The 20,177-nt window shown below is 40.7% G+C and overlaps 1 protein-coding gene across 3 annotated transcripts in view; it reads left to right on the forward strand.

Moving 5' to 3' along the window:
• The first annotated feature begins 6,018 nt into the window (after positions 1 to 6,018).
• Positions 6,019 to 20,177, forward strand: part of plppr2a (phospholipid phosphatase related 2a) — a 55,114-nt gene continuing 40,955 nt past the window's right edge. Inside the window, exons 1-2 of one of the 3 annotated variants that reach the window (XM_077555894.1) lie at positions 6,019 to 6,517; positions 15,303 to 15,418. In XM_077555894.1, the coding sequence (XP_077412020.1) occupies positions 15,350 to 15,418 (69 nt within the window). In that variant the 5' untranslated portion in view covers positions 6,019 to 6,517; positions 15,303 to 15,349. The remainder of the gene's footprint in view (positions 6,518 to 15,302; positions 15,419 to 20,177) is intronic. The other 2 variants (XM_077555895.1, XM_077555896.1) reach the window with 2 other exon arrangements.

The raw sequence follows: 20,177 nt of genomic DNA on the forward strand, positions 1-20,177 counted from the left end.
GAATGCTCATCTGATGTTGTACTGACACCAAGTCGATGATGTGAATAATTTAAATCAGACATGTTCAGTGGCAGTATGCGGCAACCGTAAAGGAAAGCATCCATCTGTATCAAGTTTTCTGTGAATGTTTTTATTTGCGTATGCAATGCACTTAAGTGACTGTTATTGGATTTGTGGTTGTGCACGGCTGAGCAAATTTCTTCATACATGCATTTAATTCCAGTTGGTTTCTTTTTTGTTAAATGTATACTACTGTATTCAAAACCTCAGAAAGACTCATATTTCCATCATTATATATTCGCGTCTCTGGCTTCACATCACATCTACTTTCATCCTATAAGAACGATGTTTGGATCCAATGGGGGGATGGATTGAGAAATACAGCAGAGTAAATGGCCGGAAGGAGGGGGGACCCATGGGACCGCCACCCTAGGTGCCGTAAACTATAACAGCCCCATATCAGGCAGATTTTTTCATTTCCACGATGCTGCAGTCATATCTCATCTACTTTCATGACAATCCCAGAGAGACACATATTAGCCAGCCAACGTTCCACTCCACTCAGCAGTGGAGGAGGGAAGTAGAACATGTTGAGGTAGTGGTTTAACCACAATAGCCAAAATCAGTTTATCAATAAAAACTTAATGACATGTGCTTGTAGATTCCTATTTACACTTTGTTTATTTCTGAACAAAATAAGTGGTAAAGCAAATGGATGGATGTTATGGATGGATGTGGGTTTATTCAGTGAATAGCCACAAATCGTTTAACATTATTCAACGATATAACCCCGGTCTGTTTGGAGAGACAGTGTCTGCAGGTCTCAAACTATCGCATTTTACACCTTAAAAACAGTTGGGTCAAAAACAACTAAACTATGGGTCAAAAATGGACTTTGAGTCAAGAAATGGGTCTTTTAGTGTTAAAAAACAACAACAACCTCATAAATATTGATCAGATCCTTTACTTAGGTCAAAAAATTGGGCCATTTTACATAAAACAACCCAGAAAGTTGGGTCAAATTGACCCATAAACTGGATCGGTCAATTTTTTATCCATAATTGGGTTAGTTTTGACCCAACTGTTTTTAGAGTGTATTTTAAGATTGTCTTGTTAAAATTCTAAATTTATTCTGTTAATATTTCACTGTCAAGTTTTTTTCTTCTTCTAAATTTTCTTTACTTGCAATTAATTTTCTTTTGCCCCAATCTTCCATCATAAAAATGAGCTTTCCCTAATTGTTGACTATTAAGGGTGTGAATTGCCTAATACCTTGTGATTCGATCTGTATCACGATTCATAGGTCACGATTCGATTCAATACCGATTAATCCCAATACGAATCTACACTTTTTTTTTCAACTTTAGAAAATACTCATCAGTAAACTTGTACACGTACACTGTAAGATTTGTATGATAATGTACTTCAGGCTTATAACTGTGAGCCACTGTATTTAACAAACAGGTTACAATCTGTTTCATGTTTGAACAGAATTGAAATAAAATTTTAAGGCATTAATATAACATTCTTCCATGCTTAAAGTGTGAACCCTAACCCTTATAAAGACATTTTGTTGAATATTTCCATCAAAAATCGATCTTTAAAAATCGATTCTTCTGCATATTGAATCGATACGAGAATTGTGCGCTGTAATATTGCGATATTTTGCAGAATCCATTTTTTTTAACACCCCTTATGTCTATATTGGTATTGGTAAATGTTTACCATGTATTTAGACATTCTTGTGTTCTATACAATAAAGGCTATTGTTTACATATATAGCCTACTGTACACTTGCTTCACTAAAAATATGAAACATTCAGGTTTACATTATGTTTATTAAATTAAATACATTATGACATTTAGGCAGCCACAAATCAGCATAATAATGTTGTAAATAGTAAACGTAAATGTTGCCAAACAAATGTTAAATGTCCTTTCTTAATTCCATCGGTCTGCTTTCTTAATGCACTGTTTCATCAAATATAATGTTGGTTGGCTAGTGGCTATTACTGTCTCTGAAGTCATTTACTATTTATAATATAGCAAGGCAGGAGCTACAAACAGAGAGGAGAGCAGACACACTTGAGGTTAGCCTCCTGATTGATTTAGTACCCCCTCGGGTATCACAGACGAAGAGTTCACCTGTAACGCAACTGATGTGCCTGCATGTAGATACTGTATGAAAGACGGCAGTACTTTAGAGGAAAGGAAGATCAAGTAACTTCTTTCAACAAACTGGGATCGGATGTAGGGATAGGCTACTGAAGACGGTACTTTTTGTGGTATGGATCGATTTGGGTCGGTACTTCCGAGCACCAATTCACGTAAAATCAACCAAAATATATTTCGGTTCTGAAGCACATCTTTCAAAATTCACAATTTACCATGGCGCACTTGAACGCAACGTGCACCAGCGTACTGACGTCACCCACTCGCACAGGATTTCACGTGTGAAGAACGAGGCCGAGGGCGCGGTCGAGGCTCCAATATCTAATATCCAAAACAGGTATTTGAGAAACAAAAATATAATGGCGATTGATAATTTTTTTCCGTCCGGTATGTTTTCCTAAAAAAAGAAATACAAATGATAATAAAAAACAGTGGTTAGAAATGACACTCTTAATTTAGATGATGATGATACGAGGCTGAAAAATCTATTTTGACCGGGAGGGTCAATTGAGGCGCATTGTCGGGTCTGGCGGTCTCGGTACGACAAGCAGGTCGGCAGTCGTTCCGCAGCGCATACGCAGCCAGTGTAATATGAACAAGCTGGAAATGGAAACAATTTGGTGGAGCGGATCCGCAATACACACGCATGCAGTGTGATCTAGGGTTGAGCAATAGGGCGGTGGCGGACGCACGAGCGTTCCAGGGCATGAAATTGGGAAACTGTCGGGCCTCTATCTCCAGGTCGTTAAGGCGACGGGCCATACACCGTTGGAAAGAATCCGGGGATGCCTGTATGTCCTCGGTAGGACGTAAGGCTGGGGGGATACAGCTGACCAAAGACCTCCAGGACACCGAGGATTTTTAAAAAGGCGGTAGCCGGCGGTAGTTCCCATCCTGGGTGAAAATCCGTCTTTTGTCGGCCCTTTATCTCTTAATTTTAATGATACGAGGCAGGACACGTAAACCTATTTTGACTGGGACCGCATTGCCGCGGTGCCCCTGAAACTCCACTCGAGCTCTCGTGGCCGGTGGGCCCGCGTGAATGGTGGAGTGGGTGGTGGACGCATGACGCACTTAGCCGAGCATGACTGCATGGTTGAACAATCTTAATTTTAATAATGAAGATAGATAACCCATTTTGACCGCGGGACCGCATCGCCCCGGTGCCCCCGATACTCCACTCGAGCGTTGTGGCAGGCGCGGGTCTGCGTGAACCATGGAGCGGGTGGCAGGCTGCACACACTGTAAAAACAAAAACAAAAAGCATGCTGTAAAAATCCGCGAAACAGCGAAGCCGCGAAAGATGAACCCTCGAGAAACCAGGGAACACTGTATATACATATATATATATGTATATATATACGGTGATCGGCTGTAATGTCATAATTTGCCCGATCAATCTATGACATCATTGATCGGATTCGCAAAAATAGGATATTACAGCAAAAACAACCTCGTTCACTCCAAAGTTGTTCTATGCTGTTTTGTGCTTGTGTATACTGTATATGAGACCAAAAGCTAATCTATTTTAGCATCCTTACATTGCATGTCAAAAAGTCTGAAAACCATTTTATTTGCGTCAAATATAAGAACTAACAACAGTATGTGTGTTATTTATTTAATGTTAACATCTCTTTAAGATTTTTCATTAATCAGCATAAGTAATGTTAACTTCTGGACACGCTCATCAGTCAATCACAGATGCATCTAGCAGGAAGGCGTGTTGCATGAACAAACACGCAAAATACACCATTATAGCATTAAGAGGTAGCAAAAATATTGGTAGGCTTATTAACTCTTTGACTGCAAAAAACGTTAAATAACGTTTAGTAAAATCCTACGGAGGAGCGCCAAAGACGTTAAAAGACGTTCACCAAGTTTTTTTGTTTTTTTTGGGAAACTGGTGGAGGAAAGCCTTGGCCAGCTGTGCTGAAAGTATCAAGCAGATCTAGTTAGTATAATGCCTATTTTTGGGCACTAGATGGCAGCGATGACTCTCTTTGGACAAGATTGGGTAGGCGTCAGTAGAAGACGTGAGGCGGAGCTAGAGTGTTGAGGGGAGAATGGCTGAGGAAGCGAAAATGGCGACCAGTTGCAAGCAGCTCACGCTTGAGCATTTTTTTCAAAGACGAAACGCATCGACCAATGCTAAAGAGCACATTGATGACGACGATGATGATGATGGTGACTCCGAGGTTGACGCCGAAGTTGGAAGCGTTGACACGGCGGCTATGATCACGTCATAAAGCCTCACCGGCTAGCGATGCTAACGCCGGAAAGCGCGGAGCACAACCGAGCACTTCTGCTCAGGCGGACGTTCAATCGGACGACGAAGAGTGCCCCGAGTCCAATGCATATTCATCGAAGGAGGGGGTACACAGTCTGATCACGGAGAAGACACTGGTTATGGACTACGATGCCACCATGAATGGAGCGGATAAGATGGATCAGAACATCTCTTATCAACCGGTATAGGAACTGAAGGACATGAGGAAGCCAGACGTAACACCACCGTAACGTCACCGTATCATAATCCTGAGAGTAGACTTGATAGCAACATGGCCAAACACACACTGCAGTATATACTTGCTATTCACCAGGAAAAAAAAGCCAGCAAAAAAGTGTAGCGTCTGCAATCGCAGTGAAACAAATCTGTTGTGCAAATCCTGCTGCGTTCCCTTGCACGCAGGGGAGTGTTACAAAAAGAAAAACTGTATTTGAAACATCCACACAATTGTAAATAGTACCACAGTTGCACACATTTGTCAATAGTTTGCGAAATTGTTTTGTCAAATTGTTACACTGTTGAATGTAAATAAACGTATTTTGCTATCAAAAAACACTTTTTCATTGTTGGTGGTAGTGTTTTACAGAAGTAAAGCACTGTTTAGGTGTTTGTGGCATCATTCATGGAAAAAAAGGTGTCAAATTCACTAGAGTGCATGAAATAATATCGTTTCACAAAAAGCTTGATTTCTCCGTATTTAGTTTGTTGATTACTGAAAAACGGAATAAGGTAGAAACAAACTTTTTTTTCTGATGAAAGATGAGAGTCTAATCTTTCATTTGGTAGTACGTATGTGTGTTTCCATAGTCCAAACACAACATTTTCTGTGGACCTTGAAAGATCAGTCAAAATGCTTAAATCGGCTGGCACCCACGGCATCCCTTTTCTGAAAACGTCTGGCAGTCAAAGAGTTAATTAATGCAATATTGAAAGACATTTACCTATTTGCTCTGGTATATAGATGCTTGCTTTTTTTGTCCAAGTGCTGGATGTTGGAATGTCATTAATTGTGTAGGAATGTGCTCATAAGTAACTGAACCATACGATGGAAATGTGATGCTAGTGCAAAGTCCTAAAAATTGCTGGGATTGTGCTGCTTTGGACCTGAGAATCAACAATTTCGCCAGAAGCTTTTCCCAAATGGGGTGTTTTTTGGCCCCTATGACCAGACGGCCCCGAGTTGGGGGTGGCTCATATCAACTTGTGATGGCCCAAGGTATGAGATAACAGGAAATAATCGTAAAAAAATATTAATAAAAAAGTAACAAAAAAAAACATCCTGAAAGGTGGACCTGGCTGCCTGCCTATATCAGTAACCCACATCCAGCATGAGCTTCGCGAGAGGCAAGCAGCAGCGCACCTATAAATAAATAAATAAATCTTTTTTTTAATTTACCCAAGTCTTCCCTAGTCTGCAGCATCCCTCCTACTTGGCACTGATGTTTTAGACAGGTTCACGTCCTCTCGGTTTCTCACGACATTCACCAAGAGGCAGGGGAAAGAAAGTAAGAGCGACGGGAGGAGGAGAGAAAAGGCAGAGCGAGGAGAGCTGGACAGTGGAAGACAAGAGGAGTAGAGAGGGAACACAAGCTCTGAATACAAATGAGCTGACACATATAATGTATTCCCTCCCTCGCACGTTCTCTCTCTCACTGTTTCACATCCATGCATCCACACTCTTACTCCTTCACAGACATGCTTTCCTCTTCTCTCCTTCTCTATGTGCTGTCTAGCCGCATCAGACCAAATATTGCACAGGAGGTTATTTCAGCCACTTAAGTCATTAGTCATCGCTGGTGTTTGGGGCAAGCTTATTAAAAGGATGATGCGTGTGTGGACTTCGTGAGTGAGAACGTGCAAGGATCGGGAGGCTGCCGCACGCCTCTTTCTCTTCATCTGGCTGTCTGAGGAGCGGTGGACTAGCAGAGGGCAAGAAGCAGAGGACGTGGCGAGAGATTTGTCACAGCACTTTTACATCATCAACATCTGATCAGGCATGGTCACTGCATAGGAATCCGGCGCCACGGCAACCATCAGCCCAGCAACGAGGTACCCGAGGTAAGAAGGGGGGGGGGGGATAAGCACATGGATGGATGGCAGGATTCCCTCTTAACAGCATTATGCCTCCGGTGCTGGAGAGACAGAATCTGCATGTGCTTTGCAAGGCACTATTTTGCATATTCAACACTTCAAGTGAGTAAGTGGAGGATTTGTTTGTTGCCGGGTCCTTCTTATGATTCTTGAGTGTGCCTGTGGGTGTGTATGATGTGATGGGAGGAGTGTCACTGTGCTAGCCAGTATTTTCTGCTACTCTCCAAACAATGCCCAATTGTACAGCAGTGTACATCCTATTTGGGTGTTACATTTTTGTTTGAGTGGTATAAAGGTACAGCAAAATTATTTGTTAGCTCACTTTATAGGTGCATTGCTTATGTTTGTTGTATGCATGTGTGTACTAGTAACAATATTTTCAGTACTTGCACAGTCTGAGATCCAGCAGAAAAGCTGCATCATGTATCATTTGACTCATAGGGTAACATGATGCAGTGCAGTGCTATACCACTAAAAACTACACTAACAATAACAACAACCTTGTTAAATTGACATTTCTCTTTGCAAAGGCAGAATGTTTGAATTGATCATAAACACACAATAATGTAAGGAGGCATTCTGCAGGTACGGGGGGGGGTCACATGCTCTTCTCCACTCTCTTGAATATTTAGGTTGTGGCATTGCTTGGTATGAAGTGCACTGAAACAGAAGAATGACTGACTGACAGACACATTTGGCACTTTTATGCTGCATCACTGCATCTTCTCTCATGTTACAGTTGCTCAATTGAGGATTTATGCTTAAAATAAGATGATCTGTATGACGAGGTTGTAATAATAAAAAATAAAAAAAAGCAAGCATGAGCTGTTATGGCAGTATTTGGTCAAATGACATACGTGTGACCTGGGGCATGATGATGGGACTGCAGAGCCAGAAGAGAGGGCATATGGCTGCCCTCATCGTTATGCTTTGACCGGAGTCCTTGGAGCAGCATCGGGACACTAATGTCCTGCCCTCCACAATGTGTGCTTGCGTACTTGCTTTGCTTCGTTCAAAACACAATTTTAGCCACGCTAATAGATTGGCTCTTTCCTGTCTCGTTGTGTCCAGCAACTTTGTCCGTTGACAGGTTAGTTAGACTTCCCTTTCCACTTCGCCTGCTATTATCAGATTCAAGTCATCTGGAAAGCTTTACATTGAATGTGCACATGTTCGGAAAATCTGTGTTGTGAAGAGCCCCTCACCAAATTGGAACTTGGACAGATAGATACAAGCAAGGCTTAACATGATCAGATAATGAATAAGACATTTTAGTCAGCCTTAAAATGAAAGTCAACCTTAAACATTTCTTGACGATAATATGTTATATGCGACCTCACAGTCTAAACATGACATTCTGATCTTCATTCATTTTAAAAAACAATAGTGGGGCACAAATTAAAAGTTATTTTATATTCTCAGGCTGAAATATACACCCCCCATTAATATTTGGTTAAATTACCTTTATAAGGGAAGTCAACCCAAACATTTTCTAATATTTACACTAATATGTTGTATGTAGCCCCACTATTCTAAACACTGTATTCTGTTTGTGTAATATGAACTAAGATGCTAAATCCACCCATTGTTATGCATCTCAGGGGTTGGTCATTTTAAAAATTGTTGACGACGGAAAATAACGTCACAGTTGCTCAGGGCTGAGGTAACGACCAATTATGGCTTGCAATTCAGCTTGCAAACGTCACATGACCAAACTCAGAAAGCAGGTGAGCCGTGATTGGTCGACAGCAAATGGCAAAATGGCCACCCACTGAGATAGATTAAAATGAGTGAATTCAGCATTAGTGCTACCGATACCTGTAGTAGTATCGGCAGAGGCACCAAAACTGCATTAAATCAGTGGTATCGGTATCGGTGAGTACTAACAAGTAACATGCCAATAGCATTAATTCTGACGCTAATATAGGACTTTGGAGGCAGCATCTTGTGTCTTGCTCATGCACGACATTCACTGATGTGTGACATGTTCACTGCATGCCAAGCTAAGATATCCCATTGGCCCTAGAATGCTCTGAACCAATGGCAACACAGCTTTTTCATGTTGAGAAAAAAAACCTTAGGTATCAATATGGTATCGGCATCGGCCGATACTGCAAAGCTGGGTATCGGAATCGGTATCGAAGGCTAAAAAACAGTATCGGAACAACACTATTTAGCATCTTAATTCATATTCTACAAATTTTCAATCGAATGTCGTGTTATTAATGTAAAGATGTGTATATTAGTGTAAAGACAATTTTTGGGGTTGACTTTCTCTTTAACACGTGTCACCTCGTCCAGGGACTTTTTTGAAGCTACCAACACACTTCTTTGATAATTGTAGCTGAGTATTTGACCACTCTTCATGGCAGAATTGCTTACTTGGTTGTTTTTATGGCACAAACCTGGCTTAGAGGCATCGTCCACAAGAATTCCACAGGATTGAGATGGTGACTTTGGGATAAACATCTTGTAAAGTTGGTACTGAATCCATTGCAACGCAAAATTAACCCCGTATAGCGACATGGGTTTTACATCAGTTTCCAGTTATGACAAGCTTGCTAGTGCATGTAATAGTTTGAAGTGGTTGGCTTTTTGAATGGCTCATGTTTTGCTTCTGAAAAGTAGTCCCCCCAGAAAAAAGCACTCCACTTGTGTTATTGAGCCTACATGGATAAATTTGACCTAGTGTGGAATCATTGTTCGTTTACATCAGGGTCTCCAAGTCTGATTCTTGAGAGCCCTTTTCCAACCTGTTTTCCATGTCTCCCTTCGCCAACTCACCTGAATCAAATGATCAGGATTGTTATCAGGCTTCTGCAGAGGTTGCTGTTGAGCTCATCATTGGATTTGGGTATGTTGGGGGAGGGGGAACATGGAAAAAGAGGCTTGATAGGGGCTCTGGATGACCGGATTTGGAGACCCCTGGTTTCCATTGTACAATCAATCCACAACGGAAAAACAACAGTACAAATAAATAGTTCACCAAAGTGTAAAATTAACAAGACATTCATATCCATGATTTGTGAATGTCAAATCATGACTAAAACTGTATATACAGGACAATATAGTTATGACAGTTTTACATATGTGCAAATATGGGGACAATTCTTTTGCACCATCTTTATTTTGAAAGAGATCTAAGCACATGAAAGGCAAAACAAAACTGAGAACGGTTGAAAAGAGAATTGTACCACATGATGTGTAGGACAGCCCAGAAGTCCACGAGGTATGGCAATCTGGGAATGATCATCCCTGCCAAGGTGTCCCACGACTCAGCATCACTTTTTTTTTTTAGATGATCAAAGCTTCTCCCACTTATCTCTGGCCACCAAGCAGTTTTTCCCAAAACACAATTGCTGCCACCAACACATCCTTGTACTTTGGCCCAAATTGCAAGAGAGATGTTCTTTGAGTCGTCTCCTCAGCAAGAGGAGGAGGAAATCTAACGTTACATTCACCATCACAATTATATATTTTTTTAAATGCTCCTCCAGTCCTATCCACTTGTTTCTCTCTTAGAGATTAAGTTGTCATTGTGATGGAAGTAAGTGAAGTAGGTGGTAGTGATTATTTTCTTTATTTTTTTCACATTGAGTTTCTGGTTGCTCACCTGACAACCATTTACACACACATGCATGCTATGCACATACACGCTGATTCCAAATGAGTTGTCTAAAAGCAGTCTTGCTTGGAACATAGCATTGTTCTAAGGACTGCTAAAAGCTTGGAATCATGCCTTATTCATCCCTCAGGCTTTTCTTTCCACTCGTGAAAGGACATTCAATAGTTGAAAGTTCTCCTGCACAGAACCACTCACCTCTGCTTGAGATTCCTTTATTGTATACATTTGAAAGAGTTAGACAAGACACGGCATTTCATTGAGATCACAATCAAAACATGAAAATACTCATTAAGTGTACAGTAATTCTAATCCTAATTTCTAAAGATGTATGAAAACCAAGGTCATAATCACATTCGCTATTCCACTTCATTCTGTTTCAGATTAAGATTGTTGTAGTATACTTATTAATGTTGATATAAATGATGTGGTGTGTTACACAACGTGCCTTTAAATTAGTAGACATGTTTGTTTTACTATTACACTGGATCTGATTATTCAGCAGGTTAGGGCAGCTATCAATAAGTACAACATGCATAGTTATTTACCTGCGTCAAAGAGGAAAGTGCTTGTATTGGAGCCATTATGGCAGATACAATCACAAGCATGGATTTGACCAGTTAAAACACTGATGAATTTTATTGGGCAGATGTAGCAGCCAATCCTAAATTATATGTTAAGTGTTTTGAAATATTATTTTAGTTTAGACTGACAACAATGTCCATTGCCGCTAAGTAGTTGACCATTTGTTCATTACCTGTCTCATCTCTTTAGTGTCACATTATCAGTTAAAAATACACATTTAAGGATCTCATATATTGATATATATGAAATCTGCAAAATGTAATGCCCAATGACCAATTTAGACATGCAAATTTAACTTCCATACACCAGACAGACTTTATTGTTGTACAATTTAACAGTCTTGGTGTATTGGTAATAAAACAAAGACATTGCAGTGAGCTCTTGTTTTGGACTATTTACTAAGCCTTCACTTTTCCACAAAAAGTGTCTTGTGCTTGGACATGTCCAACTACAAATAGAAATAAAGTACAAACTGAAAATACAAACTACAATGTACTAAAAACTGTCATTGGGCATAATATTGTGGAACTGAACGTGCATAAAAAACTTGGAAGTTGTCATTCACACATGGGGTTGGCGGCAGACAGTAACAGAATAACACCATGGCCTACAAAAACAAACAAAAAATCCTAAAATAACAACATTTCACTGTTTACTTTATTTTAATGATATTTATTTTTCTCTTTTTTTTAATATCATTTAATTTTCAAAAATAGTCTCATATGCTAAAGTAAAAATAACATGAAATCACACAATATTTCTATTAATTTCCAAAAAACACATTAGACATACATCCATCCATCCATCCATCCATTTTCTTGACCGCTTTTCCTCACAAGGGTCGCGGGGGTGCTGGAGCCTATCCCAGCTTCAGGCAGTAGGCAGGGTACACCCTGAACTGGTTGCCAGCCAATCACAGGGCACACAGAGACAAACAACCATACTCACAATCACACCTATGGACAATTTGGAGTGTTTGATTAACCTGCCATGCAACTTTGGAATGTGGGAGGAGTACCCGGTGAAAACCCATGCAAGCACGGGGAGAACATGCAAACTCCACCCAGGAAGGCCGAAGCCCGGACTCGATCTCACGTCCTCAGCACTGGGAGGCGGACGTGCTAACCAGTCAGCCACCGTGCTGCCCATTAGACATACATATTGTTCAAATCTGTTCACAAATGAATCTTAATTTCACAAATATGTGTCTGTTATTTGAAGGAATAAACTGTAAAATGCAACTTTAAAACTCTTAAAAATATATGTATATCATTTACAATTTCTGAGAAATTAATAGTAAAAATTTGCAATTTTATGATAAATTCTTTCTTAACTCTTTTACTGCCAAAAACGTTAAATGACGTTTAGTAAAAACCTACGGAGGATCGCCAAAGACGTTAAAAGACGTTCACCAAGTTTTTTTTTTGTTTTTTTTTGGAAACGGGTGGAGGAAAGCCTTGGCCAGCTGTGCTGAAAGTATCAAGCAGATCTAGTTAGTATAATGCCTATTTTTGGCCCCTAGATGGCAGCGATGACTCTCTTTGGACAAGATTGGGTAGGCGTCAGTAGAAGACGTGAGGTGGAGCTAGAGTGTTGAGGGGAAAATGGCTGAGGAAGTCATAATGGCGACCGGTTGCAAGCAGCTCACGTTTGAGCATTTTTTTCAAAGACGAAAAGCATCGACCAATGCTAAAGAGCACATTGATGACGACGATGATGATGATGGTGACTCCCAGGTTGACGCCGAAGTTGGAAGCGTTGACGCGGCGGCTATGATCACGTCATAAAGCCTCACCGGCTAGCGATGCTAACGCCGGAAAACGCGGAGCACAACCGAGCACGCTCAGGCGGACGTTCAATCGGACGACGAAGAGTGCCCCGAGTCCAATGCATATTCATCGGAGGAGTGGGTACAGTCTGATCACGGAGAAGACACTGGTTATGGACTACGATGCCACCATGAATGGAGCGGATAAGATGTATCAGAACATCTCTTATCAACCGGTATAGGAACTGAAGGACATGAGGAAGCCAGACGTAACACCACCGTAACGTCACCGTATCATAATCCTGAGAGTAGACTTGATAGCAACATGGCCAAACACACACTGCAGTATATACTTGCTATTCCCCGGGGAAAAAAAGCCAGCAAAAAAGTGTAGCGTCTGCAATCGCAGTGAAACAAATCTGTTGTGCAAATCCTGCTGCGTTCCCTTGCACGCAGGGGAGTGTTACAAAAAGAAAAACTGTATTTGAAACATCCACACAATTGTAAAAAGTACCACGGTTGCACACATTTGTAAATAGTTTGTCAAATTGTTACACTGTTGAATGTAAATAAACGTATTTTGCTATCAAAAAACACTTTTTTATTGTTGGTGGTAGTGTTTTACAGAAGTAAAGCACTGTTTAGGTGTTTGTGGCATCATTCATGGAAAAAAAAGGTGTCAAATTCACTAGAGTGCATGAAATAATATCGTTTCACAAAAAGCTTGATTTCTCCGTTTTTTGTTTCAAAACAGAGCATTTGGGTGAAACTAACCATTTTCTATTGTTGATTACTGAAAAACGGAATAAGGTAGAAACAAACTTTTTTTTCTGATGAAAGATGGAGTCCAATCTTTCATTTGGTAGTATGTGTGCATCCTCTGCTCTCACACCAACTAGCTTCATGTCCTCTTTAACTACATCCATATACCTCCTCTTTGGTCTTCCTCTAGACCTCCTGCCTGGCATTTGGAAACTCAGCATTCTTCTGCCAATATACTCTCTATCTCTCCTCTGGACATGTCCAAACCATCTCAGTCTGGCCTTTCTGAATTTATCTCCAAAGCCTCTAACATGTGCTGTCCTTCTGATGTACTCATTCCTGATTCTATCCATCCTGGTCCCTCCCAAAGAGAACCTCAGCATCTTCATCTCTGCCACCTCCAGCTCTGCCTCCTGTCTTTTCCTCAGTGGCACCGTCTCCAGACCAAACAACATCGCTGGTCTCACCACAGTTTTATAAACTTTTCCTTTTATTTTAGCTGAAACTCTTCTATCTCACATCACACCTGATGCTTTTCTCCCCCCGTTCCAGCCTGCCTACACACGCTTCTTCACTCCTTTTTCACACTCTCCATTGCTCTGGACTGTTGACCCTAAATACTTAAACTCCTCCACCTTCTTGGTCTCTTCTCCCTGTAACCTCACTCTTCCACTTGGGTCCCTCCCATTCACACACATATACTCCGTCTTGCAACGGTTAACCTTCATTCCCCTCCTTTCCAGGACAAACCTCCACACCTCTAGCCTCTCCTCCACCTGTTCCCTGCTCTCATTACAGATCACAATGTTATCTGCAAACATCATAGTCCATGGAGATTCCTGTCTAACCTCGTCTGTCATTCTGTCCATTACAATAGCAAACAAGAAGGGGCTCAGAGCTGATCCCTGATATAGTCCCACCTACAAAACCACAGTTCCTCTCTGGGCACCCTGTCATAAGCTTTCTCCAGGTCTACAAAGACACAATGCAGCTCCTTCTGACCTTTTCTGTACTTCTCTATCAACATCCTCAAAGCAAATACTGCATCTGTGGAACACCTTTTTGGCATGAAACCATACTGCTGCTCACAAATGTTAACCTCTGCCCTCAGTCTAGCTTCAACTACTCTTTCCCATAGCTTCATTGTGTGGCTCATCAGCTTTATTCCTCTGTAGTTGCCACAACTCTGCATGTCTCCCATGTTCTTAAAAATGGGCACCAGCACACTTTTCCTCCATTCCTCAGGCATCTTCTCACTATCTAAGATCCTGTTGAACAACCCAGTCAGAAATTCTATTGCAAACCTCTCCTAGACACTTCCATACCTCCACATGTATATCATCAGGACCGAGTGCCTTTCCACTCTTCATCCTCTTCAATGCCCTTCTCACTTTATCCTTACTAATCTTTGCTACTTCCTGGTCCACCATAGTCACCTCTTCTATTCTTCGTTCTCTCTCATTTTCCTCATTCATCAACTCTTCAAAGTACTTTTTCCATCTTCCCGTCACACTACTGGCATCTGTCAACACACTTCCACCCATATCCTTTATTACCCCAACCTGTTGCACATCCTTCCCATCTCTGTCTCTTTGACTTGCCAACCTGTATAGATTAGTCTCTCCCTCCAACCTCCATCGTATGCCCGTTGTTTGGCCTTTGCCACTTCTACTTTCACCTTACGCTGCATTTCCCTGTACTCTTTTCTGCTTTATTCAGTCCTCTCAAAGTCCCACTTCTTCTTTATATATATATAGTGGATTTATTTTATTCACTTAAAACACTGTTTTAGGTTGACTTCCACTTTAAATGCATAATGCAGATAGCACTCATTGCAAAACAATGAGCTTACTTTTATTACAATAATGAAATGTGAAGTGTTCAAATAATTAAGTAATACAAAACTTAAGATCTGTGTAATAGCATGCATGTAGGAAAGATGAGTCCTGCATGTGCTTCCACTGGACCCCAGTATAGTTGCTAGACTAACTTAATGTTGTTTGCTTCCGGACCAGGAGGTTGAGAGCTGAGACAAGGGAGGCTAAATCAAACGCGCAGAGGCATGGCAGTGGAGGAGAAGCCAGGTGTGAAGAGCAGCAGCTCCATCGTGCCCTGTTTTCTGTTTGTAGAGGTAAGAAATGATTGAATATACGGCATATGTTGTTTTATTCAAAACAGAATTGCCAGTGTCACTTTTGATTACATCTCTGTGTTCTTTTAAGTTAGCTGAAATTACTAGTGCTGTCATTTGAGAGGACCCCTTTTTGCATTAAGAATTGATTCTCTATCTGCAATCTCAGTGTGACATCAATATTTCAAGATGGGCTGTGGAGTTTGGGACAGTTGTGCAAACACTTGTGTCTAACATCGCACCTTGTTGCCACACCAGGGGTTGCTGAGATGTTCTTAAGTGGCTACAGTTGTTTTGTACCATATTGAGTGTTTTTCCACCATAATTATGAACTGCAAAATTCATGGAGGTAGTTGTTGATGTTGCAGTGCACAACAGAAATGCTTTGGAGTAGCTTCATATATTTCTTGCTCTTATGACAGCTAAAAATATTAAAAGCCAGAATATTACCTTTTCTGCTTTATTATGTATAAACTTCATAAAACATGTCAGGAATGCTGGTGCAAACTGCAAAGCTTATTTAATATTTTTACTCTCATTTTTACTTTATTTTGAGTCTGTACATATCTTAAACACCTAACACTAGCCCTTTAAGTTGGATAATGACGGCTATACAGTCATGGATAAAGTGATAAGACATTTTCTTCAATTTCTTGTTCGTTTGAATGACTGGTACCACTAAAGACCCAGGTATCATGTGACTAACAGAAAAGTAAATATAGAATTCCTAAAAGCAGTGTTAGTTATCAGCTCTTAAATTAAACTCTTAAGAACTAATTTTGCTGTCATAATTATATGTGTTCAAACAAATGTAACTTTAGCTGTACAGGGCATTAAAAATGAACAAAACATTTAAGAAACAATAATGATGTGGTAATTGTGTTCCATGATTGTGTAAGAGGAACTGCTTGCAGGAGCAATAAAGTGCAATTTACATATCGACTAAAGTTGACTAATTGTTGAAGTAATTGGTTACTTGTCAATTATTAAAATTTGTGGCAACCATTCTTGCTGTGCTTTGTACACCATTGAACAATGGGACTGACAGAACTTAAGTTTTCCTGGTACAAAAGTGTTTGTTTCCCTTATATTCAGATTAAAACAGAAGTCAATTGGGAAAATTCACACCCATATTTTTTTGCTCGCTTGACTTAGCCTATTTTGAGGGGGCGGTAGGGCTGTCTCATGCTCGCCGGCATCTGCACCACATACCCTTGGCCCAATGGCAAGTCCATTTTACAGACCCCTGCGTTATGACTAAAGTGTTTTTTACGAGCACCCATACTATACTATTATACTATATTTCGTCTACTACGCTGTGAGTATGTGGCACATGGACACTTCACCAAACAAAAATACCCGTCTCCATCACTGGTTGACAACTTCACCAAACACCATGTATATTCTGGTTATCAGAAGCTAATGTAGCACACTGGCTTATACACACTGGTATAAACTATACAATACACCTATTAAAAACATTCGGGTGTATATTCTGGAGAGAAAAGCTGCATTTTTACATAAATTATTGTTCACTTGTTATAGAGAAAATGTCTAAGAACTTTTGGTATCACACCCCCCGGTTTATGCCATCGAATGAAATGAGTGGATGTATTTAAGATGGCTTTTACCTGAAAACCTCCACTCTCAAGGGAGGGACTGAGATACAGCAGGACCGATCTACCGCACCCTTGTGAGCACAGGAAGCACTGGTCCTCCTGGCAATAATACACTCTGAACACTCTATTAGACCACTCTGCCATGTGCCTCCCACTCGTAATCTCTCAGCCCTCAGGTCTGAGTCAATTCCCTTGCCTATGCATGAGTGTGCCTGCCTGTGTGTGTTTGTGTGTTAGGGGAGAGTATTAAAGGCTGTTATTACAGAGAAATGGAGACATCTAGGAAGATTTTGGCATTGAAGGGAGAAATAGTCCTAAAGCTAAGACCTTAATTTAGATTAGAATGTTATGTCTTAAGGGTAAACATATTTAAGTGATGAAAGAGAGATTTTTTTTTTTTACTCTTAGGGTCCTATTTTCATGCACAGTGAAAGTCTAATTGAATGCATGGGTGGAGTTTTATTTCTTTTGATTGATTAGCGCGGATTGAATAAGTCTTTTCATAATGTCGTACAATGGAACGCAGGCGATTCCCAGCCAATTGAAGCGCCTCCCTTAATTCCTTTTAAAATCAGGGCGGTTGAAGCAGACACAGTCCTTGACATTGCAGAATCATAAATTGACTGTCTGGGGTCCAAAAGATGAGATTGGCATGCAAAGTAAAGTACATTTATAGAGGTAAACTGTAAGATCTCCCCTTGCGGAGGATATAGTCGGCCGTGCATGTGAAATCAGCCATTATTTTTGGAAGAGAGAAATATGTTGAACCTTCAAAGATGACAAATGTACATTTTATTTATGTTAAATGTACAATGGAAGTTGTGTAGTAGTAGAAAAAAAAACATTTTATTGTATACAGTGTCTGCAATTGGCTGGCAACGAGTTCAGGGTGGACGGCCTACTGCCCGTAGCCAGCTGGGATAGGCTCCGCAACCCTTGTGAGGACAAGCGGTTAAGAAAATGGATGGATGGATATATACAGTATGTGACCCATACTATAGAGTTTGGTCAATATCTGTTTTAGGCCCAGATCAGATTTTTTTTTGCCCAAATGCGACCTGTATCTGACTTTCGTCGTCAGTCTGAACGTCTCAATTCCGATTTTTTTTATACCCGACCTGGGTCAATTTCATATGTGGTCTTAGATCGGATACGTATCCAAAATTTTGCAATGAGACCGCAGTCTAAACGGCCAGGTCGCATATATCCGACCTGTACGTCATCAAAATTCCAATATGCGCTCTGCAGCGTCCGCACGGGCGGGGGCAGTAAATCTTTATTTATGCTTGACACATCTACAAGGTCCGCACGGGAGACGGGATTAAACTTTAATTTAATCCCACTTAAAACACGAAGTATAAAGTTGACATTTGTGGTGATATTAGTAATTTATCCACGCAAGCGACTCATTTATTACGCGCGGCAATGACATGACGTCATCGCTAGGGGAGGAAAAAAAATTGAGGTCTGCGTGAGATGAGGCGCTCGAACAGGCTCGCCTCATTTTCACCAAATATTATTTCTACCTCCTCCTGCATCACTCCTCTGTACATATGAGATGAGAAAAATATGAGCCATGACAATGGACTTATAAAAGTCTGTGTCTGGACAAATGTGTGCAGGACATTGCTCTATGGTGGGAAGAACCGTCTCTATTTTGTGTGAATGGCAAAATGAAAAAAAGAAGAAGTTATATATAGAGAATAATTCAGTAGAAACATTTGACCACTTGTCTATATAGAGTTGTTTTGTGTATGTGACGTAGATGACAGTGACAGGGATCCAAACTAAGCCAAAATGACCTGCAGTTTTTTTTGCTCTGCACCTCATCAGCAGTTACCATAGAAACAGATCAGCTAGACTCATTCCCTGTCTCGGTTCTTTTTCTTTTAGAATCCTTTCTTTGGCTGTGCCCTAATCACAAGTCACAACCTTTCCCATCATTGCGACCCACTCAGTCATCTTGTTCTGTTTGTCTCCTCCATTTTGCCTTCGTCCTCAAACACTTTTCTCCCTGATTCCTTGCTAAGGTGCTTGCCTTTAGTGTGTCATGATCGAAGATTTGAAAGGCTTAGAAAATGGACATCAGTGCAAATACTTATTCAGCTATGAAACTAATATTATACTAAGATGAATAATGAATCTAAAATATGCCTTTTAGTCATCCAAAAATGTCCCCAAATTTTGATGAAGACTGTAGAATTATACATGGTTACCAGTTATGTCCAGGAACCAATTTAATAGTCCCTATCATGAAGAACAAACACAGGTGAAACCTTAATTTCAAATGTTATTTTTGTTTCAAATCCTCTTGTGTGCTTTCATGGCAAGGTAAAATGCAGAAAGAAGCATTTAATTGTGATGGGTCTCTGATTTAGTATTTGTCCAGACAGCGGAGGCTTAGATGACCTCTGTAACACTTCCTCTTCATTGCTCTGTCTATATAGTAGGATAACTTCAGAAATGCAATCACACAGCAGAACTGTGCAAAACAACTTTGATTAAAAAAAAGCAACACTTTTCATGGCAGTCTGCCACAATTTTCTTGTGTGTGGGTGATGTTTTACATAGACATCATAGAAATCGCATTGCTAGTCTTTCATTGATCGACTCTGAAATTCAGGCCAGATTAAATAATAATAATGCCTCAGATTTATATAGCGCTTTTCTAGACACTCAAAGACGCTTTACAATGGTATGGATACATTATTCATGCACTCACACATTCACACTGTGGTGGCGGTAAGCTACTTAAGTAGCCACAGCTGCCCTGGGGCAGGCTGAAGGAAGTGTGGCAGCCAGCGTGCGCCTACGTCCCCTCCGACCACCACTTTCATTTATTCACACCTTCCATACACCAGTGTGAGTAGCACTGGAGGCAATGTGTGTGAAGCGCCTTGCCCAAGGACACAATGACACATGACTTGGGGAGAGCGGGGATCGAACAGCCAACCATCTGGTTACTAAACGGCCGTCTCTACACCCTGAGGCACAGCTGCCACAAATGAAGGAGAACAGATGATATGTGGTTTACAAGACATCTTTGGCATTTGGTAGCTGGGCCTTCAGTCGGGAATTACCCAACTGCACCTCAATACACCACTATTACATTGCAGCTATAGAAATGGATGCGGACGTCT

Source organism: Vanacampus margaritifer, chromosome 2 (genome assembly GCF_051991255.1).
Source record: "Vanacampus margaritifer isolate UIUO_Vmar chromosome 2, RoL_Vmar_1.0, whole genome shotgun sequence".
In the NCBI taxonomy this organism is placed as follows: Eukaryota; Metazoa; Chordata; class Actinopteri; order Syngnathiformes; family Syngnathidae; genus Vanacampus; species Vanacampus margaritifer.